General features: G+C 55.7%; 4 protein-coding genes across 12 annotated transcripts in view; 1 reads left to right on the forward strand and 3 right to left on the reverse strand.

The window, feature by feature from the left end:
- Positions 1 to 9,203, reverse strand: part of DEF6 (DEF6, guanine nucleotide exchange factor) — a 10,602-nt gene extending 1,399 nt beyond the window's left edge. The window contains exons 1-9 of the mRNA XM_017835744.1: positions 9,073 to 9,203; positions 5,166 to 5,306; positions 3,523 to 3,708; positions 1,857 to 2,084; positions 1,633 to 1,779; positions 1,357 to 1,465; positions 977 to 1,275; positions 403 to 569; positions 95 to 200 (exon numbers count right to left, since the gene is read on the reverse strand). Of these exons, the coding sequence (XP_017691233.1) occupies positions 95 to 200; positions 403 to 569; positions 977 to 1,275; positions 1,357 to 1,465; positions 1,633 to 1,779; positions 1,857 to 2,084; positions 3,523 to 3,708; positions 5,166 to 5,306; positions 9,073 to 9,168 (1,479 nt within the window). The 5' untranslated portion in view covers positions 9,169 to 9,203. The remainder of the gene's footprint in view (positions 1 to 94; positions 201 to 402; positions 570 to 976; positions 1,276 to 1,356; positions 1,466 to 1,632; positions 1,780 to 1,856; positions 2,085 to 3,522; positions 3,709 to 5,165; positions 5,307 to 9,072) is intronic.
- An 860-nt stretch (positions 9,204 to 10,063) lies between these two features.
- On the reverse strand, positions 10,064 to 19,909 carry ZNF76 (zinc finger protein 76). Of its 3 annotated transcripts, XM_017835741.1 has the most exons (15): positions 19,693 to 19,909; positions 18,317 to 18,457; positions 16,968 to 17,048; positions 15,787 to 15,864; positions 15,430 to 15,632; positions 14,722 to 14,799; positions 14,231 to 14,347; positions 14,020 to 14,095; positions 13,554 to 13,679; positions 13,269 to 13,448; positions 12,783 to 13,016; positions 12,283 to 12,413; positions 11,384 to 11,533; positions 11,178 to 11,291; positions 10,064 to 10,841 (listed from the first exon to the last, which is right to left on the reverse strand). In XM_017835741.1, the coding sequence occupies exons 1-15, from the start codon at positions 19,889 to 19,891 to the stop codon at positions 10,737 to 10,739; spliced, it is 2,013 nt and encodes a 670-aa protein (XP_017691230.1). In that variant the 5' UTR covers positions 19,892 to 19,909; the 3' UTR covers positions 10,064 to 10,736. The 3 variants fall into 3 exon arrangements, with proteins under 3 accessions (XP_017691230.1, XP_017691231.1, XP_017691232.1); XM_017835742.1 differs by lacking the exon at positions 11,384 to 11,533; XM_017835743.1 differs by lacking the exon at positions 19,693 to 19,909 and having other exon boundaries at positions 18,317 to 19,100.
- A 17-nt stretch (positions 19,910 to 19,926) lies between these two features.
- On the forward strand, positions 19,927 to 22,671 carry RPL10A (ribosomal protein L10a). Its single transcript, XM_017835762.1, has 6 exons — positions 19,927 to 19,986; positions 20,201 to 20,275; positions 20,367 to 20,447; positions 20,758 to 20,906; positions 21,779 to 21,951; positions 22,469 to 22,671. The coding sequence occupies exons 1-6, from the start codon at positions 19,982 to 19,984 to the stop codon at positions 22,637 to 22,639; spliced, it is 654 nt and encodes a 217-aa protein (XP_017691251.1). The 5' UTR covers positions 19,927 to 19,981; the 3' UTR covers positions 22,640 to 22,671.
- Positions 22,672 to 23,293: 622 nt separating this feature from the next.
- SCUBE3 (signal peptide, CUB domain and EGF like domain containing 3) overlaps positions 23,294 to 26,621 on the reverse strand; it is a 42,813-nt gene continuing 39,485 nt past the window's right edge. For all 7 annotated transcript variants that reach the window (XM_017835737.1, XM_017835735.1, XM_017835736.1 and 4 more), the window contains one exon: positions 23,294 to 26,614. In XM_017835737.1, coding sequence (XP_017691226.1) covers positions 26,465 to 26,614 — 150 coding nt within the window. In that variant the 3' untranslated portion in view covers positions 23,294 to 26,464. The remainder of the gene's footprint in view (positions 26,615 to 26,621) is intronic.

Here is a 26,621-nt window from a genome sequence, read left to right on the forward strand (position 1 = left end):
TGCTGTGTCCTCCCCAGTACGGAGGTGGCTCCAGGGGGGCTGGGAAGTCCCCTGGGGCTTACCACACGAAGGGATGTGGCACTGATGTGATGCTCTGCTTGAGGACTTGCTTCTCCCGCTGAGTTTTGATGATATATTCCTCTTGCTCCTCCTTCAGCTTCATCAGCTGCTTCAGTTTCTCCTCTTCCTCAGCCAGTAGCCTGACAATGAAGAGCAAGAGGTGAGAATGTCCCTCTGCCACTTCATCCACCAGCTTCCCCCGTCCCTGCCAGCATACTGGGAAGTCACCAGCACACCTCAGTACCCAGGAGAATTGAGCTACCCTAGGGAGCACATTCCCATGCACAGCTGCTGCCCTGGGAGCGGGGCTGGTTGAGGAGGGGAGGGATGCCCCAGTCCTACCTGGCCTGCGCATATCTCACGGCTTCCTCATCCTGCCGAGCTTTCACCTCCTGCTGCAGGGCCTCTTGGAGCCGCTCCTGCATGGCCTCCAGCTCCAGGATGCGCTTGCGCTGACGCTCTGCCTCTGCCTCCTTCAGGACCATCTCTGCCTGCATGGAGGCACGAGCCTGCCGCAGGGACAGGAGCCGTCAGCATGGGTGGCTGGCTGGGCCACCACCACTGTCTCCAGAACCCCTTAGTCCTGCATCCCGGGGTGGATGCCTGACATCTCCCAAAACAGGGAGAGCCCGCAGCAAGTGATCCAAAGCAAAGCTGTTTCCCTGCTCAGGAGACAGGCTGCATCATTTGGAGCCAGTGCTGGCTGTGAGGTCAGAAATGGGCTCCCTGGCCAGCCTGGCACCAGCACTTGTCTCTCACTGCCCCCCTACATACCCTTGGGGCAGGTTGTCCCCATCTCCTGCTCTGCAGGAATCTCAGGCCTGTCCAAAGGCTGCCCCAGGGAAGGGAAGGGGAAGGAAGCACCCACCCCATGAGCAATGAAGCCCTGGCAGGACTCTCCACAGGGTGCACCCACCTGCTCAGCTTCCCGCAGCTGGATCTCCAGGGTCCTCTGCATCTCCTCGTGCTGCTGCCTCCGCCGCTGCTCCTCCTCCTGCAGCAGGATCTCTGCCTGCCGCTGGGCCTCCTTGAGCAGTTCCAGCTCCTGCAGCTTCCTCTCCTTCTCCTCCTGCAGCTGCTTGAGCCGCTGCGTCTCCTCCTCCTTGGCTGCCTTGCGCTGGTCCCGCTGCTCCCGCTGCTCCCGTCGCTTCTGCTTCAGGTCCTTGTGCAGGGATTTCTTTCCCTCAGCCTGCAGCCGGATAGCCGTCTGGATGGCTGGAGAGGGAGGCCACGGTCAGTGGGGACATGGAGGGGGGCACGGGGAAGCTGGGGAAGGGGCGTGGGGTGGGCACGGACCGAGCGTCCACTCCTGGCGCTGCCGGGTGTCGGAGGCGCTCATCTCGTAGGTGCGGGAGGAGGTCTTCACGCAGAACATGCACCTCTTCCCATCCCGGTCAGGCAGCACCTGCAGGGTGAGGACACAGGACGGTGTTACCCTTGTACCCCACCTCATCCCCCTGGCTCCAGTGCTCCTGGATGTAAAATTGTGTGTTCTTGGGTCTGCCTTCCTGGGGTCTGAAGGGGATCTCCCAGGTCTCTTGTCCCCAGGCTGACGAGTGGCCCTGGCTGTACCTCCACGCAGCAGTGCTTGTCCAACGCAATGCTCCCCTTTTTCTCCTTCCGTTCCTCGCTCATGTAGTAGGACAGGACACTGGGCTTCAGCATGAACCACCGCTCTGACCAGTTCCTCCTCAGCTGGCCCCTCTTCCAGAGGTATCCCTGTACACGAGAGACAGATCAAAACTGGGGATGGGGGCAGGACAGGGCTCGTGCCCCAGGACATGTGGGCTCCTTGCCTGTTTGAGCACATCCTCGATGACCTCCTGGTACACCTCCTCCACGGCCATGCTGATGGCCTCCTGCTCGATGCCTCGCAGGAACCGCCCTGAGTTCACCATGTCTAGGAACTGCCAGACCGTCAGCCCCTCTTGCCCCTGCGGCTCCTGGGACAGGTAGTCATCCAGCTCACAGGAGTTCAGCTCCACATTCATGGCCGTACAGATCTTCTTCAGCAGGTACTCCACCTGTGGGGATGGGGAAACTCAGGGATGTGGGGAAGTGAGAGCTGTTCCCACCCCACCGACCCCTTTTGGAGAGCCCAAGACCGCCTCTCTTTCCAGCTTGGAGATGCAGGACCCTGATCCCAGAGGTTGCAGTGGCTGAGGTCATGGCCAAGGCATTCTAGGCACCAGGCTGGCTCAGGAGGTTGGCACTGGGTTAGAGCTTGACCACTGTTGGGAGGTTTTTCCTTTTTAACCCCAAGGCTGAGATGTTTTGGCTGGTTTGTCTGCAGAGTAAGAAAACTCTGCAGCAGCCAAGAGCCTGAGGGAGAACAGGCCAGCACTGCTGGACCCCACACACAGCCTGCAAGGTCAGTGTCTCAGAGCACAGCCCTGAGCTCAGCACCACTTTGATTTCCAAAATCACTGGGAGGAGCAAGGGGACAGGACCCAAAGGAGCATCGTTTTGAAACTGAAAGTAAAGTGTTTCTAAAAAGAGGTAAGATGGTTGACATGATGTGGGGAAGACTTATTTCAGCTTAAGTTTTGCTGCCAGCTCTCCTCTGCCCACGATCTGGGGATTGAGGCAGGTGGGTGACTGCAGGGAGCCACACAGGAAGGTGACACACAGCAGGTTCCCCCCCCAGCTGGATTTTTAATGTCATTTAACTAGGAGAAGGGCAAGCAGTGAATGCGCTTGCTCAGCCCTGTAAGCAGAAGGATGGTTCAGTTTGTCATGGTCTGGGGAACAGGAAACACCTCTTGCAGGGTGCAGGAAGTGTGGTTGCCCTCCTACGTCTGCGCAGCACAGCCCTTCTTGCCTTTTTTTTTTGTCCTCTTGTTTTATGGAGTTTTTTTTACTTTTCTGCTGATCTCAGGATGTCGATGGGGTAGAAGCCAACAGCAGTTGCTTGCCCAGCTAAGTTCCTTCTGCTGATGCCTGTTCTTGGCTTCTATGCTTGTGCCTCCTCCCTAGATCTGCCCCCCTTCTCATGGGGCTTTCATCTGACCCTGGAGAAGGGAGAACCTCCCCCGATAAATTCTGTGGAATTTGGAGATTTGGAGATTACTGGCAGAGGTTTTGCTTTGGCTGGTACCTCACCCTTAACACTGTGGATGCCGGGCAGGGGCCGAGCACCCGGCGGCAGTGGCCACAGAGAGGGACAGACAGCTCCGCTCTGCCATTGCCCTCTAGGTGAGAGAGGCTCCAGCATTTTGGAGGGGTCCTCCCAGATGCTCCCAAGTCACTCCCTTCTCCGTGGGCAGAGGGGGTGGCTGTGGGCATAGCAGGCCCCCCTCCTCCCACCTCTTTCCTGCTCTCTCTCACCCCCTGGAGCACCACATCTTGCAGGATGTGGTGGGACGTGCCAGGAAGCGATAGCAGGATGTGTTACCCCCAAAGAGGGCTCTGCCAGAGCACAGAGCCCTGGGAGGACAGGGATGGGGGGACAGGCAGTCCTACCTCATCTGGCACCATGACAGGAGGGTATTTGTCTTCAGACAGAAAGTTGAAGAGACACCAGAGCTTGAAAGCATCTTGGTGGGATACAACGCTATTCCCGTTCCGGTCAGGTTTGTAGTTCTTCTTCGCTGTGAGGGTCCAGCAGAGCTCATCGAAGTTTTCTTTGACAAAAGCACCTTCCTCCACCTGTGGGCAGGAGTTGAGGGTGAGAAGGGAGCTGCAGGGCTATGGAGAGGGGTTCTGAGGGGGAAGTGCTAGCGGGAAGAAACTCTCACTCCTAAAATCTCTTGTCCCTGCCAGTGAGAAGCACAGGGTGATTTGGAGCACCAGCAGAAAACCTGTGGTGCAGTACATGCAGCAGTGTGGTGCTCTTCAACCTCCCCAGTGCCTCCACAGCTTCAGGTCTCTTTTTATCCCATTCCACCATAAAGAGGAACTAGGGAGCGAAGGGAAGTGCTGGCCTGAGGGCAGGCAGCAGTGGAGGCAGGAACGATGCCTCCACCAGCCTCGGCCCCACTGCTGTCTGTGAGCTTCTGTAACCATGTCCTGGCACTGCAAGCAGCCTCACACAGCAGGTTTGGTGAAGATGGGTGAACTGTGATGTGTGAGGAGCCCTGGCTGTCCCTGGGTGCTCCATCCCAGCTGTAGGAGCCACATGCTGCCAGCACAGGAGGAAACTGCAGCCTGCGGCAGTAGAGCTGGAGGAAAACCTTCGGGTGGGTGGCAAAAGCTAAAAGCCTCTCTTACTAGGAAAATCCACTTCCCCTTCTCAGGCTGCTTCTGGGATTTTATTAACCATGGTGAATCAGAAAAAGGGGTTTAAAGATCATCTCCCAAAGAACCACATGGGAAACTAGAAGGATTTTGGCCACTTTGTGATGGGAAGATTGGGCTGGGCTGACCTTGGGCAGCTCTTGCCCTGGGCAGAGAGAGCTGGGGAAGCCTCTGCCCTCACTCGCTGCAGACCAGATCCCTGCAGCCAAGATTAGCTTTGCTGGACCAGACTGGGCAGCTCCTGACCAGCTCCAGGCAAGGCAAAGATGGGCATGGAGACCCATAGAGAACTGCCAGGAGAGCCAGGGGAACAAAGGGTTACTGCACCCAGCTCTGGCCCCCTTCTGTGAGCACACAGTGGAAGAAAGCTGCCAGTCCTCGAACGCCTGGAGGAAACAGCACCCATGGACAAACTGGTGGCTGTACTAGACAAAGGTGTGTTTAAATTACTGAAAAAAGGGAGAAAGCCCATGCCCACCCCAACTCTGCTCCTCTCCTGGCACCTCATCCTCCTCTCTCTCCTCTTTGCCAAATGATGTCACACCCCAAATTTGAACAGGGTTAGAGAGGAAAAAGTGGCCAGTTTCTCTCTCTGCGCCCTGCAGGAAACATGGGCAGAGATACTGCTGCATCCAGAGCTTTGATGGAAAGGGCTGACTTCATCCTTGCCAAGGAGACATTGAGAATTAAACGTTTCTCACTTGTTTTGGTATTCACCTGAGTGCTCCCCATCTCTCTGCACCCTTTTTCCACCCATCAAGGCATGTGACCTCCTGTGAGCTGTGGAGAGTGGAGCCATTGGGCTCCCGTGTGATGCAGGAGCAGCCCAGGCACCACTGTGTCCCCCCTTCCAAGGCCAAGGGGCTCACCTTATCCAGGATGTACTTGTTCAGGTATGGCATGTAGCCCTGGCTGGACACTGGCCCATCATCGTCATCACGGAAATGCTCTTCCAGTGCCACGGGATCGTGGGGGATGCGCAGCACCGTGTACAGGTTGTGAGACAGCACCTGGCCAAGCACAAGGGGTGGTGAGAAGGTGAACAACCTCCAGCCCTGCCCCAGCACACCTCTGTGGTGCCATCCCCACACCCACTATGCCCTGTGACCTCCCTGCAGCCACAGCACTGAGGCAGAGTTTGGGTTTGGCAGAGAACGGGGCATCATTCCCAAATTGAAACCTTACAGAATCATTTAGAAACAGGCAAAAATTAAGCATTTTTTCACATTAGTTACTTTTCTTCGCACATCAGGAACTTTTTTTTTAAAAGAGCTGTTTCAAACCTCTCAGAGAAAACAGGACTTGCTCTGATCTAGAAAAGCTGATAAGCCACCCCGAGCCACGTGTTTGGTACAACCATGGCCCAGCCTGGCAGCAGCGGCTGTCTGCCAGGGGGCACAGAAAGATGGAAACATGAAAATAGAAACTAAGAAAAAGTTTTGTCTGGAATGGGAGCAGACAATGGAGATCTGAAGATGCACCATCTGCAGAAACACTCCACGAGTCTCACCAACAGCCCGTTTTTGTTCAAATTCCACAAAACAAAGGGTGTTTGGAAGCTCCCAAATTTCCCATGTGCTGGAAAGCTCAAAGCAAGGCTGTCCACGAGCATCACCAGCATCTCCAGCTTGTGATGCCAGACAGGCAGTGCTCTCCTTGCCTCTACCTCCCAGAAGTAGGAGATGACTAAATGAGCATCCCAGACTGACCCTGCCCCATTGCACCAGGATCTGCGGATGCAGCTGGCCAAGGGTTGAAGAGAAGGCCTGGAGGAGAGGGCACAGCATCCCTACTCCTCTGTGCAGGGCTGGAAATTTCCTCCCAGCAGGAGAGGAGCCGGAGGCCACGCTGGGCTGCTGCAGCTGGAGATGGTTCTTGCTCAACCAGATTTTCTTTCTCTTTTCCACCCTCCAGACTGATGGGATCAGCAGGACTCCGCCCTGTGCTCACACACCAGGGCTGCAGCCCTGAGCACTGTTGCTACAGCTGCACCTTTTGGGGTTGGTGCAGCCCTGGGGTCTGCACAGGACTGGAAAGGGTTGGGAACACCCTGGACATCCTTTGAGATGTCCTGAAGGCTAACAAATCCATCAGGATGGACTGAAACTTCGGGAATCGCATCCTGTTCCCTGTTTCCAATGTGGGCCCTCGTCCCCATCCCTCACACCTCTCACAGCATCCCTAAAAAGCCCTGGGAGGTTTCACATGTGCCCCCGTCCATGATGAGAACCCCAAGCCCCTCTGTCCACCTTGGCACACCGTGACCCACAGCTCCTCCGCTCGCAGAGCTGTCACTGGACAAACTGGGAGGAAAGCCCCAGCCTGGCCGACGGTGGGGTGACTGGACAGAGCAGAGGTGGGAAACACTCCCAGGCTCTGAAACAGAGACTGGAGGGGAAAAACATGACAGTAGGGAGCCACTGTCACGATCCCCATCACCTGTGAACAGAGGTGCTGAAAAGCACCAGGACAGTGCTCGGTGGCTCCCGCCTCCTGCTCCAGCCACGCACAGCCACACTGAAGGCACACACCCCACATCCCAGCCCGCATCCGCAGAGACGGGGAGCAGCTCCCTCTGCTCAGCCAGGGAGGATGCAATGGCACCGAGAGGATAAATCCTTTTCCAGGAGCAGGGCTGGCGTGTGCCTGCACTGGGAACAAAACTACCCGACCTCGCTCGGCGCGCAGCACTCCACCGCAAGCTGCCCTTCCTTCCTGTGCACACACACACCCACACTCACAGTGTCTGCACACACTCGCCTGCGGAGAAGTGCCCCTGCAAGGAGCCCAACGGCTCCCACAGCTGCACCATCACACTGGAAACCCCAATATGTTTACAGCAACTGGCTGGAGCGAGGCTGGAGTTCAGCCCCAGCTCCCGCTGGGACACTGCCCATGTGCCAGCACAATCCCACCCAGTTCTGGGACTGCTTCCTTTCCGCAGGTGCAAACCCTGTGAACGCCGCTGCTTCTCCCACCCTTGTTCAAGACCCTTCATGCAGCAACACACCCGGGTGAGGAGCAAAGCACAGCTCAGGAGGGGTTTGGAGAGTGCTCAGCCACTGTGGCTTCAACACTTTATTAATCAGGCCTGCAAGACCTCGGATTCCTTCTGCACTGAATGGACAAAAATGCTGCTGCTGGCCTGGGTAGGCTGGGGCAAACCTGAGCGTATTTGGGGATGGAAATGAGCTCTCCCAGGCCTCGAGGCAGGTGGAAGGTTATCCAGAATTGAACTTCATCATTCAATGGTGCAGCTCAACCCACCACCAACCTGTCCTGTCACTGAAGGCTGGGGGAGAACAGCAAGGAGGAAAGTTCCCTTCCCCTCTGGGTACAGCTGCTATGGACACACCATCCCCAGCATCCCTGCAGCCCCTACACGACGGTTTGCAGCCCCTGTCCCCCCTTGCACAAACTCTCTAGGAAATTGCCATAAATTGAGGGTTTCTGTGGCCTCAGCATCATATCTGGTGATAAAGATCTCTCAAGACAAGCACTGCACGTGTTCACACTGGCGCTTTTGGGTCCATCACACGCGTGGGCTGGGCTCCAGACCCCGAGCATGGGTGCAGGGGATGCTGTGAGGGGGGCACAGCAGCCCCTCTCAGGGATTAGCAGAGGGAATTAAGCTCTGGCCTACTTTGGGATTTTCCTTAATTCCTTCAGCTATTTCTACAGTTTTAGCAGGTGAGTGTGGCTCGCAGGACACATGCTATGAGTTCTGGGGAGCAGCAGAAGGCTCTTTGCTGCAGAGGCAATGGCTGAGCAGGAGTCATCTGACTCCTGCTACTTTCCCTCCAGATTCCTGCAAACAAACTCTTAATTTTGGGGCAAAACATGCCTCCCCACCAAGTGCAGCACCTTCCCTGCAGTCTGTCTCCGGGGAAACCCTATAAAATAGAGGAAATAGTGGAAAAGGGCTTTCTTTGCAGCACTTCACAACTGGTCTCACAAACTGGCAGCAGCTGCCAAGTCCTGACGCAACACCTCCCTGTGCCTGGCATTCTTCTGCTCAGGTCTCTCCTCTCATCTCAGCCCCTGATGCTGACCAGCATTTCCAACCCTGGTGCCAGCCTAAGAACCAAGGGAACGCTCACATGGCAACAAAAATGAGGCCCACCACGTGCAAAGTAAAAAAAAAATCAATAATTACTGTCGAAGCCAAGGGCTCCCTGGCAGGTTCGACCAACCACGGCCTGGGGGCAGGCAAAAAGATTTTTAAAGTCGTGATGGGTTTGATGAAGGGCTAAGGGCAAGGAGCCCTCTGAAAGCTGCTAAGCAGGGGGAGAGGGGAAAGCAGAGAGTTTTTAAAAACGCCTTGTTATTTCTGGCCACACCACTGTGTTTTAGTTTTAGTTTTAAAACAAGCTGCCCCTACCTCCCGACCCACTGGCTCAGCAGGAAGCAGAAATGCAGGTGCTCTGGCAAGCAAGAAAATATAAACTGAGTTTGGGCTGTTAGTTGGCCATAAAAAACGTAAGAAAATGTAAAGAACTAAAAGCTAGATTTCTCCTCATTTTCACCTAGAAAACATACTTGAGCATGAGCTCCCACCTCTCCCTCTTTTTTTTTTTTTTTTAAAGGGAGATGATGCAGAGCTCGAGAACTTTACCAGAATCAGTACGGAGGCAACAGCAAGGTCTTACCGATCTCAATATTTAACAATTCCTCCGTGGAAAGGTGAGGGGATGCAAAGAGCCCTGGACCTGCTCTGCCCCTCGCCGCCCACCCTCCAGCCGCGCGCGGGGGCCGCCCGAGCCCCCGGGAACTCACTTTGAGCTGGGATTTGGAGACCTTGCCGCTCTTCTCCACGTCCAGGGCGGTGAAGGCGTACCAGATGGACTTGAGCAGCTCCGCTCGCAGGTCCATGGCTGCCGGCGGCGGCTCTGCCGAGCCCGCGGATCCGGTTCCTGGACGCCGCCCGGGCGGGCGGGACGCGGGGCGGGAGCGCCGCCCGCCCGGGGCTCCCCGGGAACCCCCCGCGCCCCATCGCTGCCGCTCCGCTCCCCGCAACGCCGGGGCTCACGGACCCTGCGCTCGGATCGGCCCACACATCAAACGCTCCGTCGGCATTTGCGCTCTGGGGAGAGAAATCTCCTCCCTGGCTCAAGCAGCAGCTTCCCCTCCCGGGACTGAGCTGCAGAGCTTCCCCTCGCAGCGGGAGCACGGGCTGCGCTTTGGAACGGCTCCAGCTCTCCTAGTTTTGCGATCAATCGCATCAGGGCAGGTGTGGGGAGACCCAGCGTGCTGCGCCCTCCCGGGTTGTGCCCGTTCCGTGCCCGTTCCGTGCCCGCAGAAACCTCTTCCTCTGCGAACTCCTCGGGGACGTCCAGAAAATGATCCACCTGACTGCCGGGATCCTGCACTGGGCTCAGGTTTACAGCTGGACTCAACGATCTCAAAGGTCTTTTCCAGCCAAAATGGTTCTATGGTGCTTCCCGTGCTGGCTCTCTCTGCCCAGTGCCTGGGGCAGTGGAAGGGCTGAGGGCACCTGCCCAAGTCTCTCTCCCCAGCTCAGGGGCCTGTAAGATGTGTTCACTGACACAGTTCCGTAAATCTGGGCTTGCAGGGGTCCCTGGAAGACCCAAAACCTGATCTGAGATTTTAGAGACACTTCTTAGCCCCCCAAGCCACATGGTGGGGGCTCAGAGAGTACAGCTCACCCTGTTCCCTGCCGTCCTCTGGGACAGTCGCTGCTTTGGCAGGACACATTCAGTCAATTCCACAAATCTCCTCAATTTCTTTAATCCCTACAGCTGCAAAACAGTAACATGGATCACCTCCTCCCAGCCTCCACCAGAGAGAAGGGGGCTGCTTTTAATTGTTAATTTATTTTTATTTCAACTCAACATTTACATTCAGGTCTAGCTCAGCCCTCGAGAAGTGCAGGCTGCTCTGCTCTGCAGCCAAGGAGTCAGCCACGGAAGCTTGCTTGAGAGTGGAATGTGACAAAGAGATGGGAGAACTGCTGTCAGAGCGCTGGCTCCAATGGCAGGTACTGGTCACCCTTGACACCGAGCCCAGGACAGCCTGGGCTTGCTTTGATGGGCCTTTGTTGCTTCCATACACATGCTGCCCACTTGTCCCTGAGCTGGAGGGGTGGACAGGAAAGGGGAGCTGTTGGACTATTCCTAGAGGTAGAGGGCAGGAAGTGCTTCTCTGAAAACAGGGCTGCTGCTCAGAGCCCAGGAGAGGCTCCAGCAGAACCTCCAGGAGAAGGCAGCAGTCCAGTATCTTTGCCCTCCCTCCTTGGAGAGAAGAGCCCTTTGCACGGGGTCGCTTCAGCAGCCTCACGCTGCCCTGTCAGCCCTCCCGGCCCGTGCGGGGCAGGTGCTGGCTCAGACATGTCCCTGCCCCGTGTCCCCCTGCAGCACCCACTGCCTCCGCCCATGACAGGCCAGGGCTCCTCTCCCCCTGCCCCAGCAGCTCTGCCGACCTCAGCTCCCTTTCTCAGATACGGCTGTGTCAGACGTCACCGGTCCACAGTGGATTACTGCTGCAGCCATGCTGACGCCTTCCTCCAGGCTCTGCTGCTCTTCCAGCTGGGGGAGGCAAGGGAGAGAGATAGTGAGTGCTGAACCCCCAAAAGGCATCTCAGGGCAGCCCTCAGAAGGACAGGGGGGCAAGGGGGCGGTGACAGAGGTGTGAAGCAGAGGGGCAGACGTGGCCGTGATGCAGAAAGGCTGCTTACACAAGAGCATTCTGCAATCCCAGGAGCACGTCCCTGTGCTGTCCTCTGTATGCAGGGCATCTGGGAATTAAGAAGCAAGCCCTCTGGGCAAGCAGCAATGCAGCAGGGCAAGAGGGCAAGTGCTGTGGGCAGTAGGTGGCTGGGGAGCAAAGGGGTGCATGGCAGGAGCCTGCACCATGTGTGGTACCTGCACAGTGATGTGGGTGCCGTGGGCAGTGGCCAGCAATGCCACCTGCTGATGATGGAGAGGGGCAACGGCGGATTCCTCTGACACGACTGCCCCAGAAGCGACTACGGTCACCTAGGAAAATCAGATAAAAAACAATCATGTTTTAAAAGAAAATGCAGCTCCTTTCTAGCAGAGAACAGGAAAGGTCCCAGTTTTGTCTGTACCCCCTGCGTCTTGGTGCCATCGGTGTTGGCCACAGTCACGGTGCGAGTGTCACCTGCCAGCTCTCCCTTGGGCACGGCAAGGGCCCCGCTCTGTGTCACCACACTGATGGAACTGCCCAGGGCCCGCAGCTCTTCCTGCGACAGACTGACCTGGGGGATGACAGTGGATGCTCAGGGAGTCTTAGACAACTCCCTAGTTTAGCAATGCAAAGGTCTGGGCAAGGATGAAACAGTCTCCCCCCAAGACCCAGGGCACAGAGAACTCCAAGGACTTTGCCCAGGGTCATGGACAGAATTGATGACAGAGAACTCGGAGCTTGGGTCTCCAGCCCTCCCTGCTTGTACCACAGCTCCCCTCCCCACTCAGCCTCTTCTTTCCAGGCTGTACAGGACAGCTTGTGCGTTGTGGCAGCAGAAGCATCTCAGGCTAAGAGGAAACAAGTCACTTTTGGCAGCTGCTTCCTTTGCCCTGTACCACAAAAGGGAGTTTTTTCCACTCAGCACATGGGCAGCTGGTGGAGGGAAGTACAAGAAAAGCACTGCTGCATACAAATGATGACAAAACATCTCCAAATCCAGCCTACATCAGCAGATCTTGGGAGCTGCTGGGAGCTGAGGACTGACAGGCACTGCACACAAGCCTGGGCAAACACCTGGAGACCCCATTAGCAGGGAGAGGCACTGTCCCTGCTAGATCAGAGACACTTTCAAACCAAGACTACAGCAGTGGGTGAGGCTGTAGGAGGGATCCCTCAGAGCAGGCAGAGCCCATGGAGCCCCAGGGTCTGTTTTATGCTGAAAAAAGGCCCTGAAGAGAACACTGCAGCTGGGTAGAGGCAGAATCTCACTCACATAATAACTGCTGTCCCTGATGTGCTGGAGGCTGTCAGTGTCTGTACCTGCTCTGTCCCATCCTGAGAGATAAGTGAGACCTGTGTAGGCTCAACATCATCTTCTTCATCTTCCTCCATCTCCGACAGGAAAGCAATCTGCTGGCTCTTCAGCGGGCAGCCTCTGTCAGCAGCAGCAACTGGGTCAGGGAAGGGGAAGAGCAGCATTATCAGAACATGAAAGCACATGCTGGGCCCCAGGACCTGCCTGTGGCCTCAAGGGCCAGCACAGAAGAGCACAAGATCACGATGACACCAGCCCAGTGATGGCCTGGTAAGAAGGGCCTTTACCTCTCCCTGTACTAATAGAATGGGCAGGGGCCTGCTCCCAACCTGTGACTTACAGCAAGGACCATCAAACACAGATCTGGATTTGATAGGGAGGCAGGAGGCCATGGCACAGACCTGGGTCTGAGAGGGGAGCAGCTGCAGGCTCTTGCTGTCACCTCTCCCCCCTTTGCTGTACCTGACCTGAGCCTGCTGCAGGTGATGGGGGAGTGGGGGCTCACCTTCCAGCCTCAGCTGCTCAAAGAGGGCCCGCTCACTGTCCTCCGTGGCCTCCAGCTCGCCGTGGCTGCTGCGCTTGTGCATGGCCAGCGTGGAGGTCTGGCGGTACGTCTTCCCACAGCTGCTGCAGGTGTAGGGCTTGCAGTGCGTGTGCACCACGTGGTGCTTGTAGAGGCTGGAGTACTCTGTGAAGCGCTTCCCACAGCCTGGCACAGTGCACAGGTATGGCTTCTCTCCTAGGGCAGAGGCCACAGAGCACAGCTTCCCCCACTCGCTCTCCTCATGCTCCAGGGAGGGATTCCCCACCAGAGCAAATAGCTGGAGGTGGACCAGTGGAACAATAATCAACGAAGCAAAGCAATTCCCACTATTTGCTTTAACTCCCTGGCCACCCCCAGATCTACTCCTGCAATGCTGGGCCTGGAAACGCCCATCTCAGCCCCACAGACCTCCCTGCTGCTGGCTGGGAGGAGCTGGCTGCCTCCTACCTGTGTGGATTCTCATGTGGTTCTTGTAGTTGGTGGCACTGGTGAAGCCCCTCCCACAGCCAGGCTCTGGACACGTGTACGGCCGCTCGCCCGTGTGCGTCCGGACGTGAACCTTGCGGATGTTGGAGGTGGTAAAGGAGCGGCCACAGCCCACGAAGGGGCACTTGAAGGGACGCTCACCTGCATTGACAGAGTGATGTGGATGAGCCCTGCTACCATGCAGCTACCTGGAATGCCCTGGAGACCCTTTCACTGGCAGTGCAGTTCTCCCCCTGTGCTGCTCACCTGTGTGTGTGCGGATGTGTTTCTGTAGATCCCCAGAGGTTCTGAAGGCTTTGCTACACATATCTTCTGGACACTTGTATGGTTTCTCACCAGTGTGTGTTCTCACGTGGCTCTTCAGCCCATACCCTGTTCAGGACAGAAACCACAATTAATTTTGTAACAAAAAGGAGATGCCATGATAAGCTGTGTACCACCCCCCAGTTCATGTACTTGAGTGTCTGTACTGTGTCTGCAAAGCTAAGGGGGAAAAAACATCCAAACAGCTCCCAACGCTACTTTCAACCCTACTTCCACCATTATCTGACTACAATCAATCAAGTCCTGCAGGCTCCCATGCTGTAGTTCCCTCACAGAAGGCTTTAGATGCTCTGGACATTGTGCTCTGCTGGACCAGAGCCAGGGCTGAGGCTCAACAGCATTTTGGGTTGGACAGAAAGCAAAATCTTCTCAAAAGAGAAGCTGTTACCTGTAGCAAATGCTTTCCCACAACCTGGCAAGTCACATGTATATGGCCGGTCACCTGTGTGAGCACGTTCATGTACCTGGAAAAGGAAGAACGGGTCATTAAAATGAGGACCAAGGCAAGGAGGAAGGAAAACAGCTGTACAGAATGCAGAACCCTGGCACTGTAACCTGGGATACGTCTGGCCTGCACACTGCCATGTCACCTGCTTTACCTTGCGGTGGTGGGCAGTGGTGTAGAGGCGGCCACAGCCTTTGTACCCACAGGGGAAAGCTCTGCTTCTGACCTGCTGCCCCTTCCCATGGCTGTGCACCTCCTCCTCCTGCAAATCCTGCCAAGACAAGTACAGGAACTAATCCGGCAAGCCACCACAGCAGGCTTCACCAAGCCCACACAAATATTTCCCTCCTTGCCATACATATGCACTCCTGCAGTTATCCTCCAAAAACATGTTCCTACAAACAAGCTTGTACCCGCACGGTGCAGCCCAGGTGACAGAGCTCCACAAACCTGCATTTCCCACTCCCACCTCCCAGCTCACTGGGGGTTCTCAGACACCTAACTCCCTCTCTGGGCTTTGCTCAGCTCATTTGTGAAGTGTGCACTTACTATTTGCTAACTCAGCAGAGAAGCCACCAACGCTTTTTTAATTATTCGCTGGCAAAGAGGAGTTCAGCCTAGTTCCAGTCACTGAAAAATTCAGACCTGAGAAGGGACGTTGCTGGAGTCTGTAGGGTTCATACGGCAGGTGTCTGTCACTCCCTCCTCTTCCTTGTCAGACCCCTGTGGGTGAAGAAGCACAGGCACTCTTGTGCCTCCCTGTACAGTGTGGAGCACGAGAGCAACCCAAGCAGGAAGACGACAGCCAGTGCCACCCCGCCCTTCTGCAGAGAGCTGGGGCTGGGCCGGCCATGGCAAGAAGGTCTGTGCCCAGCTGAGCATTGCCAGCACTGTGCTGGCAGCCCCATCTCCACAACGCTATGCAGACGGGAGAAAATGGCAGCACCCAGGATGTTCAGGTGGGACACTGCAGTGACAACGCCTCAGGATCGAAAGCTGTTTTGTTTTTTTGAGGTCTTTGTCACCATGGGGACAGTGGCCATAGTTTAGCCACTGCTGACATGCCAAAGGCTGTATCACAGCAGCTCTCCTCTCTTCGCAAATCCAAGCCTGTAGCACGTTAAGGGTGGCAGGCCCAGCACTCCATGAGATCCAAATGGCCCCGTTCTGGGCCCCTAACTGCCAGCCACCCATCAGTGGTGGCACTTGCCCTGGAGCCCTGTCCAGCCGCTTCTCTCAAAGCTGGCACTGCTGAAAGACAGATATACACAAGTACTGCTGAAGGGAGGGCCAAGCGTGGCCCCCAACCCGTGGTGCTGCTGGCAAACCACGGGAGCAGCGCTGTGCCCTCACCTTACTGCTGTACTGCTGTAATGCATTCATGGTCTCCACACCAAAGGCATCATCTTCCTCCTCCCCAGCTAACTCCTCGAGCCCAGTTCCTGTCTGCACTTCCAGGATGGTGCTGCCAGGTGCTACGATGACAGGATGGTGGATGTAGGCAGTGGAACCATCCTCCACCTGGATGGCCTGGAAGGTGCCAGGATCGTAACCGTCTGGAAGAGGAAACCAATTACGTCAAATGCAAAGAGCTGCTGAGTGCGAGGCAGAAGAGTGCTCCACCTCCCCAGCCACCCACAGCCCTGGAAATCTGGGACACTATAGTAGCTTCTGCTCCAGCTGCCAAGTGAAGAGCAGGGAGCACTTTACCTTTAGCTGTGCTGTGTATGTAGGCCATGCTGCCATCTTCCAGCACCACTGGCTGACCATCTTCCAAAGCCACAGACTCTAAAAGAGAAGTGAAACATCCACACATTTTCCTGGAGGACTCAGGATGGAGGGAATACTGTGGCAGTTCCTGAACCCTGCAGCATTAAGGCTCCCGGGAGAGAACACAGGGCTCCTGCTTGCCCTGGAAGGCAACCACAACTGTAGGTTTTAAGACACCATTTGAACCCTTCTGATGTGAATTATGAGATTTTTCAAGGCTTCATGCACAGATTCGCCACTTTCTTAGCTCAAAGCATTAGTGCAGTGCCTTCCCAGTTTCAAAATGCCAGATTATATCCCAGACAAGGAGGATGGTTCTGGCACAGGGATGTGTGAAAGGTAACACAAATATCCCATGGCAGAGGAAGGAGGGATGAGAGGGAAAACCCTTCTCACTTTGCGTGTGGAGGCAGTGAAGAGGATGAAGGGGGGAAAAGCATAAAAAGTGGGTTTCAAGCAACCTTTTGAGATTAGAAGAGGGAGATGGCACACAAGAGGCTTGGGAGGGTAAAGAAGGACTGCCCAAAGCAACCGAGCTCTTTCTACCTGGCCTTTTGCATCTTAGCGTGGTCAGGGAGGGGCCTGGGTCTGGGCCACTCTGCTGCCTGCCACATGAAATGAATTCCCATCACCTCTCAGATTAATGTCATATCAGTTTGGAGGTGACATTGGCCAATGGGTCAATGACCAAGGTGGCGTTGCTTCCAACAATCCCCACCTGCCCTTCACCAACACCTATTCCAAAAGTAATATATTATCTCATAGTTCAGAGGAAATTCCCGTCCAACTGTTCCCACATGAAACAAAGTCTGTCTGGGAGCAGCACACAGCTCACTGGGCTTGCGGTCTGTCAGACTGACAATGGGGAGAGATAGCCCACAGGTGAAACGACACCTCCACCAAACTGATCTTCTTGACAGATTGCTGAAAACTTTGCAGGAAATCACATATTCTATGCCCTTGTTTATTCAGCCTCAAAACCACGAGCAAAAAAAGCCCTACACAAACCCTGGACTTGCGAGAACTGGAGCTGACAGGAGCCCAAGCGCTGGAGCACTGACAGCTGCAGCCACATCTACAGTATCCTTCCAAAGAGAAAGAGAGGAATGTATTGTTCTCACCTTTCTGAACTGTCACCTGATGGATATAAGCTGTGGTCCCATCTTCAAGTTCAATGACTTGTCCTTCAATCAGCTTTTCACCTGAAACAGTTATAACATCCCATCAGCACTGCCGAGCCCAGTCCCTCTGCCCCACGTGCTTCCCAAGGAAACCAGTCCCACAGAAGGGAGAAACTGTCACTTGTAGGCTGTTAGGGACCAGCTTTCCCTCGGATTGCTGGCACTTCACTTCCCAGAAATGCCAGAGCTGCCCTTTCCTAGAGAGGAGGACACACAACAAAGACCCTTAGGCATCACTTGTTGACAAGCTGCCCCTCCCAGCAGTTTGTGCCAAGGAGCAGAAAGAACATTGTGTGCTGAGCATTTGGAATCTAGTAGAAAGCAATTACACTTGTGCTGGAGAAAAAAATCAACTGGGAGCTCTGACTGGCATCAGCAAGTGCCTGGAGATTTCTTTTTTTCTACTTTGGCAGAGCATCAACTCTTGGAAAAAAATTACAGTACCTAAAGGGGCCTAACATGCTGCCAGGGTTGGGTTCTGAAGACTGAAATCTTACAAAGCCTAACTCTCTGCAATCCTGTAATAATGACTGAGTTACCCAAAGATTTGATGCAGAGAGGACATTGCTCCATCCACTTGAATAGGTAAAATCCAGGTTGGTTTCACCTGGAGCACAAAGTTTGGGGGGGTGTCACACAACCCAGTGGTTCCAAGACAGTCCAGCTCTACACATGTGGAATATAAATAAACTTCCAGTGAGTTTTCACAGAAAAGAAAGCAAGAGAGCAACCCCCAGGACATGGAGCTGCACAGCTCATCCATCCTGTTCTGCAGGCTGGGAAACAGCATGCTCCTGTTCTGGGAGCAGTGGGTAGTGGAGAAAGGGGCACCTCACACACATCAAAGTAAGGAAAAGTGTTGAAATTGGCACCTCTCTGAGTGAGAAATGCACTGTTGTGAACCAATCCCTGTGCACACCAGTGAAGGAAAACCTCCTGCTCAGCCCAAGGCAAGTTTTGGTGGAAAAGAGCCCTCCAAGCCACGGAATCAGCTCTGCTTCCCCCAGTGATCCCAGACAGAACAAGGCTTATCTGGTCTGAACAGCACCTTTATTGTCTACAGCAAATGCTCTCTCATCTCCACAGCTTCATTTCCACAACAGAGGCACATTTGAATTCTGTTTTTATATCAGACTTCTGTTCAAATCCAACAGAGAATCACCTGTGCTGCTCGTGTGACGCGGCCACACACGTGTGGCAGCTCATGCACTGTGAGGGCACTTTTGGCAAGTCTTTCATTTGAGCCCCAGAAAAAGACTTTGAGCCCTGGCAGCCCGAGGCTCCGTTACCTCTGGCAGCCTGCTGCAGGTAGGCCATGGTGCCGTCCCTGAGGGTCACTGCTGGCAGCCCCAGGCTCTCCATCCCGCCGGGAGCACCGGGCCCAGAGCCAGGGGCCTGGGGGACACTGAGCCGTCCTTTTTGCTGCAAGCCTTAAGTAAAAAGAACAATTCCATTTTATTTTCTCTCCTCAGATGTATACTCACTTTTGCACACCAGGAAAGGCTTGAATGGCCTCAAACTAGTTTTGAGGTTATAAAGGATTAAGATGGACAACACTGCATCCTTCCCCCACCAATGGCAGGCAGGGCTAACAATCTGTTCCACAGACAAATATAAAATCACACCAGTGAACTGACAGACTCTTCTTTGAGACAGTGCAAATGCCACATTCAAGCCCTTCCCGTCTTCCAAATGATCTGCAGGGAGGGTTTCCAAGTACTATAAGGCCTGAACCTACAGGCTGAGCATGTCCTGTACTGCAAGAGACAGGGGCAGGATGATGAGCTTCATCCCTGGAAGCATCCTCCTCTCCTTCCTTTCCTGACTAATTCCCAGCCTTTTGAGAAACAGTATTTCAGGCTCTAAGCACATTATATTAAAACCACCACGCCCCCACAAGAACATTTTGCTAAAGAGGCTCTCTGCTGACAGATTATCTTTCAAAGCAGCTACAGTGGGTTCTTCCTGAGCCATCTCTGAGATAGCCAAATACTTAATCGTCTGATTTGCAGGAACAAGTCGGACCGCCCTGTCCGTCCCCGCCGCAGCCCGGGGTGAGCTCGGCTTTGAGCCCCCTCAGTACGCCTCACCCCGCACCCGGCTGAGGCTCCTCTGCGGCTGCAGCGGGTCCTGCCGGGGTTCGTTCCCCCTGGGCTGCGGCGGCCCTGCACTGCTGAGCCTCCGGTACGGGCTGCGGTGCGACGGCACCGGGGAAGGGCAGGGCCCGAGGGGAGCGGCCGGCGGGCCCGGGGGTGGCGGGGGACAGGAGGGGCTCTCCCCGCGAGGTGCCGGGGGCTGGGGCAGCCCCGAGGCCCGGCCGCCATCGCCTCCCCCGCACCGACCTGAGCGACCCGCCGGGCCCGGGTCCGCCGCCGGACCGACATGCACCGCGGCCGGCCCCGCAACCCGCACAGCAACGCGCTGCCGACCCCGTCCGCAATGCAGGTTCCGGGGCGGGCCGGGCCGGCTCGGGGAGCGCGCGCCGTGAGGCGGCCAATGCGGGCACGCGCGATGTTAACACTGAAGCCGCGAGGCACCGCTTTCCCTTGCCCTTCCCGGCCGGGGGCTGCGCGGGCCGCCAGCGGGACCTGCCTAATGCCGGTGTTCTACAGCACTGCCGCCCGCGGGGAGCCTGTCCAGCTCGCTCCTCACGCAGCGGACGCACCCCGTCTTCTTCCCGGCAGCTGCTCAGGGGAGCCAGAGGCGCTGTGAAGCGATGGACGAGCTCCTGTCCTGGTGGTCCGCGACAGGAGGCAAAGAGACCTTGGTTGTTCGTTTAACAGGGAAGGAGATGCGGGCAGGGCAGGGCGGTGCTCTCCACCGCTCCCAACATGGTGGCTCTGCGCTGCCGCCGCTCCCTCCATGGCGCCGCGCGGCCAAATCTCGCGAGATCTCGCTCCTATTTATAGCGCTCCGGGAGCTGTTCTGCCCCTTTGGTCCGAGCAGCCGCCGCCATGAGGTGGGTTGGTCCTGCCGCCGCTATCCGCCGCCGCCATCCGCCGCCATCCACCCCGTCCGCCCCGTCCGCCCCGTCCGCGGGGCTGCCCGGGCTGCTTGGGGGGGTCGATGCAGTGGGGTCGATGGCGGAGGGAGAGCGCGGGGGCCGGGGTGGGTTCGGGGCCGCGCCTCGGGCGGGGCCTGCCCTGAACCCGCGCTGCCGTTTCCCCCCGCAGCAGCAAAGTGTCCCGGGACACCCTGTACGAAGCGGTGAAGGAGGTGCTGCACGGCAGCCGCGCCAAAAAGCGCAAGTAAGAGCCCCAGATGCGGCGGGACCGGGCGTGTAGCGCCCGGCCTCGGCCTCCCCCCGCCCGTCCGGGCCTCACCCGCTGCCTCTCGCAGGTTCGTGGAGACCGTGGAGCTGCAGATCAGCCTCAAGAACTACGACCCCCAGAAGGACAAGCGGTTCTCCGGCACCGTCAGGTTCGCCATCCTCTCGCTCCCACCCAGCCTTCGGCGCTGCCCGGCCCTGCCCGGGGCCGCCGCGGGGCCGAACCGCTTGGGGAGTCCAGAGCGCCCCGGCCCAGCGGGAGCGGCTGGACGGACCCTCACCCTGGGTCTTAAAACATGAGGGGAGGTGTGGGAGCTCCCCGGGCTGTCCCCACCGGCCTGCTGTGATGGCAGGTGAGCGGCGGTGCAGGACGCCCCGTGCTGTGGTAAGGTGTCTCCGTGCTGGCTCCAGGGACACGGCAGCGGTGCTGGTAAGGCACTGACTCGGACCTTCCATCCCCAGGCTGAAGTCTACGCCACGGCCCAAGTTCTCGGTCTGTCTGTTGGGGGACCAGCAGCACTGTGATGAGGCCAAAGCGGTTGACATCCCACACATGGACATAGAAGCTCTGAAGAAGCTCAACAAGAACAAGAAGCTGGTGAAGAAGTTGGGTGAGTGGGTCAGGCTCTGGGTACCTTAGCCAAATTGGGAGGGGTCTGGGTAAGCAGGAGGTTTTCTGTCATCTCAGATTTCCATGTCGTGGTTAGCTCCAGGGATAGAAAGCTGAGCAGAGTACCAAAATCTGCCCAGAAACTACCCAGAAAAACCCCCAGGCTGTTGGCAGTGCAGGTCTGACAGGTCAGTGTGGCAGGAGTGGGGCTGGTTGTCCTGCAGAAGGAAGGAAGGGACATAGGAAAGCATGCCTGTCACAGAGTTTCACCCTTTGCTGTGTTCCTCGATTTTCTGGTCAAGGACCTGGAGTGCAGCAAAAGCAGAGAAATGCTGGAGGCAAGAGTGGGATTTAGTCCTGCAGTTCTTACATGAACAGAATAAAATTTGTCTCTTTTCTCTCAGAGAGAAAATCCTTCCTTCCCTGAGAACTCTAGAATCACTTTGGTACGTTTCTGAGGCAGACAAGAACTTGACACTCAATCCATGATCAGCCACGGAACCATGTGCAGTTAGGAAGTGACATGGGATACTATGGCTGTTGGCTAAGCCTCTCGTAGATGGGTCATCCATCCTGGTGTGCACAGGCTGTGGCAGGAGGCTCCTGGCAGAGCTCAGAGTTCAGTGTCACCTGGGGCTCAGCAAAGGACAGTTCCTTTAGGGAATGAGCTTTGTGCCATTCGGAGTCTGTGTCAGGAGTGGGGCTGGGGTCTGGCTGCTGTGACAGTCATTCCTGATAGATTGTTGGTAAAACCAGCCCCTGTGGGAATGTCTGTTGGGGGAAGTGGAGCTGTGCAGGCTTGGCTGAGCTGCTCTCTGGGAGCTCAGTGTGGGAGCAGAGTCTGTCCTCACCTCCCTAGTTCTCTCCTTGCAGCTAAGAAATACGATGCCTTCCTGGCTTCCGAGTCCTTGATCAAGCAGATTCCTCGAATCCTGGGCCCAGGCCTGAACAAAGCCGGGAAATTCCCTTCTCTGCTCACCCACAACGAGAACCTGGTGGCTAAGGTTGATGAGGTCAAATCGACCATTAAATTCCAGATGAAGAAGGTAAAGCAGGGCTTTTCCTCTCCAAGGCAGTTCTGTGTCTCTGCTATATCTGGGATGGACTGTAGGTGGCCCTCGAGTGTTTCCTCCAGCAAAGGGAGACCTCTGCTGCCAGTCAGAAAGGAGGAATAATTTTTCTGTCATTGACAGATCTGGAAGCAAGTGATCATGAGATGATTCGATATGTCAGTGCTGAGCACAATCCAGTGCAGTTAACACTTCTCCTGCTCCGGTGCTGGCTCTGCACAGCGTGTCGCGTGTCCTTCCCAGTATTGCTGTCTCTGGGAGGCAGTGATGTTCCCACCTTCTCCCAGTCAGCTCTGTGTGTGTTAGAGGTGGCATCCAGGGGCTACAGGCACAGGGAGCCACAGGCCAGGTGCAGCAGGCACTGGAAAACCCCATGGGTGGGCTGGGGAAGCTGTGTCCAGCTGACAGACCATGGGACAGTCCAGCACATAGATGAGTTCAGGTTGGCACCTTTGCTCTGCCCGTGAAACCTTATCCTGGTGTATGTCCCCAGGTGCTCTGTCTGGCTGTGGCTGTCGGTCACGTGAAGATGACAGAGGATGAACTTGTCTACAACATCCACCTGGCCATCAACTTCCTGGTGTCCCTGCTGAAGAAGAACTGGCAGAACGTGCGAGCTCTGTACATCAAGAGCACCATGGGGAAGCCCCAGCGCCTCTACTGAGGGGGCAGCAATAAACTCTGTGGGCACCCACGGCCATGTGTGGTTCTGTTACTCCAGAGCTCCTTGGGGTGGGTTTGCCAATGAGCTGTGGTGAGCCAGGTCTTAGATGCTGCGTTGAGTTGATAGGGATGTGAATTCCAAGTGGTGCATGGAGCTTTTGAGGGAAGGGGCCTCTGTGTTCAGAGCAGGGAGGGGGAACAGCTTCACTTGCCCCAGACTGATCAGAGCAGAGGTGTCCCGGGGCAGGTGGAGTTTCAGCAGTTAAACTATGGCCCCCAGATCCCCCTGTGCCCACGAGCAGTGCTCACCTGCAGCCATCCTGCTGCAGAGCCCACAGCCTTAATCTGAGGGGGGCACCAGCTTTTGAAGGCTTTTGGTGCTCCAGCCTCGGGTGGGGGGATTCTGCCCAAGGTGCAGCGTGTGAGGACTTGATGGGCATCGTCCAGCTGCCCAGGGATGCCAGGGGATGGAGCTGCAGCCCAGCAAGGGGGTTGGGGCCAAGGGTACAGAGTGTGTTCCATCCTTTCTTCCCTCTGAGTCAGCCTATGTCCAACTCCTTATTCTGGGATAAAAATCAGATTTGTTGCATCTAATTAGTGTGCATAAATAAATACATTGTGCTGGGACTAGTGAGCTTAGGGAAGTCTGAACAGGGAAAAAAAATACCCTGGGCCCTGGAAAAGCTTGTCAGCATCTGAGGAAACCAAACAATGAAAATAGCTCTGGATCCTGCTGTTAGAAACCTTTCAAATAAGCATCCGAGCCAGTTTTTTGAAAGATCAACATGACACCAAGAAATTCCATTTAATAATTAAAAAAAGACAATACAAAATGCAAACATTTCTTTTTACAAAGTTCAAATACATTTTTCTTTTAATCAAGTGCAAATAACTTCATGAACTACATCTTGCTCATCACTTTAATAATCATTTTTGCTGGAGATGGCAAGTCCTGGCCTGCTGCAAAAGCCAGATATAAATACTCCAACGTGGAAAAAAACCCCAAAACCCCTCATTTCTGTTCACTGTGTTGAAACATTCAGTTCATCCCCGAGGTGGCTGGTGTGGGTTTCAGCCTTTGAAACCCTTTCTGAGCTGGGGGTGGATGGGGGAGTGGGGCTGAGCCACATTGGAGGAGGTGGGTCCGGGGTCCTCGTGGACTTTTTTGGGGTTTTTTGAGCTATTTGGTGAAAGGTGGCGGAGGAGGTGCCACTACAGGAAGACATGTTGCCCACCTCATGCTTCCAGAACTGCTTTAGGGGAGCAGAGGTGGTGGTTGTGATAAGGGTGGGACAGCGAGCCCATGTTAGATCACCCAGAGTTAATGCTGGACTGCTGTAGACTGGGGCACCACAGTGGGGTTGGTTATTCCCAGGCTTGTATTTTTGTTGTTTTTTTTTTATTCTGAATATGAAGGACCCTCTCAAGGGTCACTGCCCTGCACGACTGTTCCAGAGCCACAAAGCCCCTCCAGATCCCTGCAGCAGCTTTTGTGCATCAAAGCAGCTGCTTTCAGACAGCAACCAAGTGGTAAACAGCGCGGCCCACAGATGTGGAGCTTCCAAACAGGCTGGGAGCCGGCAGCAGGAGGGGAAAATCCACAGCTGGGATGAATCAGGACAGACTTTTCCAACTGACACATCATGGGGACAAACCTCAGCCCCTGTGCCAGTGCTCACCCCGCTGGCAGCCCCTCACAGAGCCCGGGAGAGGCTCTTGGAGTGCTGGAGCAGTGTGGATCAAGGAGGGAAAACAGGGATGAGCAGCTGCCTCCTGGATTCAGGAAAGACAGACCCAGTGGGATGTGCAGAGCAATAAATAATTGGTTTGTTAAAAGCAGGGCTGGGCCCACGGGCCCAGGGGTGGGCAAAGGGATGGGGAGGGACAGGTGGGTACAAGGGTGGGAGGGGACCTGCCTCTGGCAGAGCTGTAGGCAAGCTGACCATGTTTAGTTCTGACAACTCCAGGTTTTTGAGAGGATGAAGATGGGGATGAAGGCACAGGGACGTGACAGCTGAGAGCTGGTGACAGGGCTGGAAAGGGAGGGAGGCTGGGGGAGGACGAGGAGGGATGACTGGTGGCAGCAGTCACCTGTCCCTGGGGGTCCTGTCTGTCTGCATGCTGGGGATTAAACCCACCAGTGGTGTCCACCTGGCCCTTGCCCCGAGCCAAGCCTGTCTGCAAAGCAGGGGGCAGGCAGGTGGCAGTAAAACAGCAGGTGGCAGGATGGGTCTTTCCTGGGATCTACACCCCATTCCCTGGGGAGGGGCTTCCACAGCATCCCTGTGGGACGAGCACGTGCAGAAGGACGGAGCCAAAAGCACCTTGGAAGAGCAACTTGGAAGCACAAAGGCTGCCCAGAGGCAGGAAGGTGGCTCTGCCTCCAGGTCTCTCTGTACCTGGGGGAAAAATTTAGGGGCTGAGTGGAGGCGCAGCTCCCCTCTCCTCCCAGCGTGCCCCCCAGACCTGAACTTAGGAGCTGCCACCCCATCTTCCATGGTCTTGGCTCATCCCTGAGCCCCTGCAGGAAAGCAGATCAGTTTGCCATAAGCAGATGATGGGCCGAGTTCTGATCCCCCTCGCAATGAGGCTTGAACAACACCCAAACTGTGGCAGATGAGCCTGAAAGGGCACGGCCGGCCCAGCTGCTCCACCCCCTGTGGACGGATCAAGATGCCTCAAACTCCCTGCAAAAACTCACCCCATTGTGCTGAGCAGGAGAGGCACCATCTCCCCCCAGAACAGGGGCCTTTACTGGGGACAAATGTGGCAGAAAAGGCCTGAAGACGCCATCGTGCCGGTCAGTGCAGCCCAGGGCCAGGCTTGCTCTAGGTGGGTGGTTTTTGTTTTCTTGCAAATGCACATTCTCATTTCTCAGGCAGGTATAAATATTGTCATTTCTAGTAGAAAAAAAACAACAACTTCCCTCTAAATAATAAAGACTCAAATGATTGCACTTAATACATATGAGAAAGGTAGAAAGGAGTATATCCTAGTGCACAAACATTGACTCCTGCTCTTCTCAAAGCTTGCTTTTCCGAGTTACTCTTTGGCCGAGCTTGTAACAAAGTCTGGTTTCTTGGCACAAGTGTCTGGAGTTGGGGGGAAAAAAAATCGAACCCAGCTGAAAGTCCTTCTCCTTTGCTCCCTGTTTTCTCCTGTGCAGCCAGACATTGTTCTCTGGGAATGTGGCTTGGCTGCACTTCCCTCCGAGTGCCAGCCCGGCTCTCCAGCGGGATGGCCACGGAGCCACCACACTGCCATGCTGGTGGGCTTTGCCATCTCTCCTTTACGTTTCCTTTTTAATCAAGTCGGCTTTGTCAATGGTCTTTCCCCCGACCTCTGCAAAGCAGCACCGATGCCCACGGCCCAGCGCTGTGGTGAACACGGCTTCACCTCCTGCACTCCTCTGCGAAGGGTTCTGTGGGGCTGCAGCCAGCACCAGCCCCAAGGGCTGGAAGGACAGTGACCCCCTCAGTGTCCTGGGCTACCGGTGGCACCAGGGAACATGGACAGACCTGGCGAAAAGGAAACCAAAGGCAGGACAGAGGACAGTGAAAGGACCAGTACTTCAGTTTCCTAAAACGAAGAAGCTGCTTTGAAAAAGGGGAGCGGCTTCGTCCCCAGCTGGATGAGGCCAGAGCATCCCCAAGGCTGGGAGCGCTGCTCTGCAGGGAGCGGCGGGGAAATCGTGGGGAGATGTCTGTGGGATGAGCGTTGGTGATCCTGCCAGAGCCGGGTGGAGGAAGGAAAAATCGGAAAGAAGGAAGGGAGAAGAGGGTTTCCTTGGCTGCGGGGCGGCCTGGGACGGCGGGGGCGCGGGGGGCTATTTGTAAGGCCGAAGGAAGCTGGAGACTTTGGAGCGGAGGAGTTTGATGAAGGAGCGGGGCAGCATCTCCTTGTGCTTCTCAGTGTACTTGAAGTAGTTCTGGGGGTGTGCCAGCACATCGAAGAAAGCTTTGATGAGCTTCTTGTCCTGCAGG

Source organism: Lepidothrix coronata, unplaced genomic scaffold (genome assembly GCF_001604755.1).
Source record: "Lepidothrix coronata isolate B3197 unplaced genomic scaffold, Lepidothrix_coronata-1.0 Scaffold263, whole genome shotgun sequence".
NCBI classification, from domain to species: domain Eukaryota; kingdom Metazoa; phylum Chordata; class Aves; order Passeriformes; family Pipridae; genus Lepidothrix; species Lepidothrix coronata.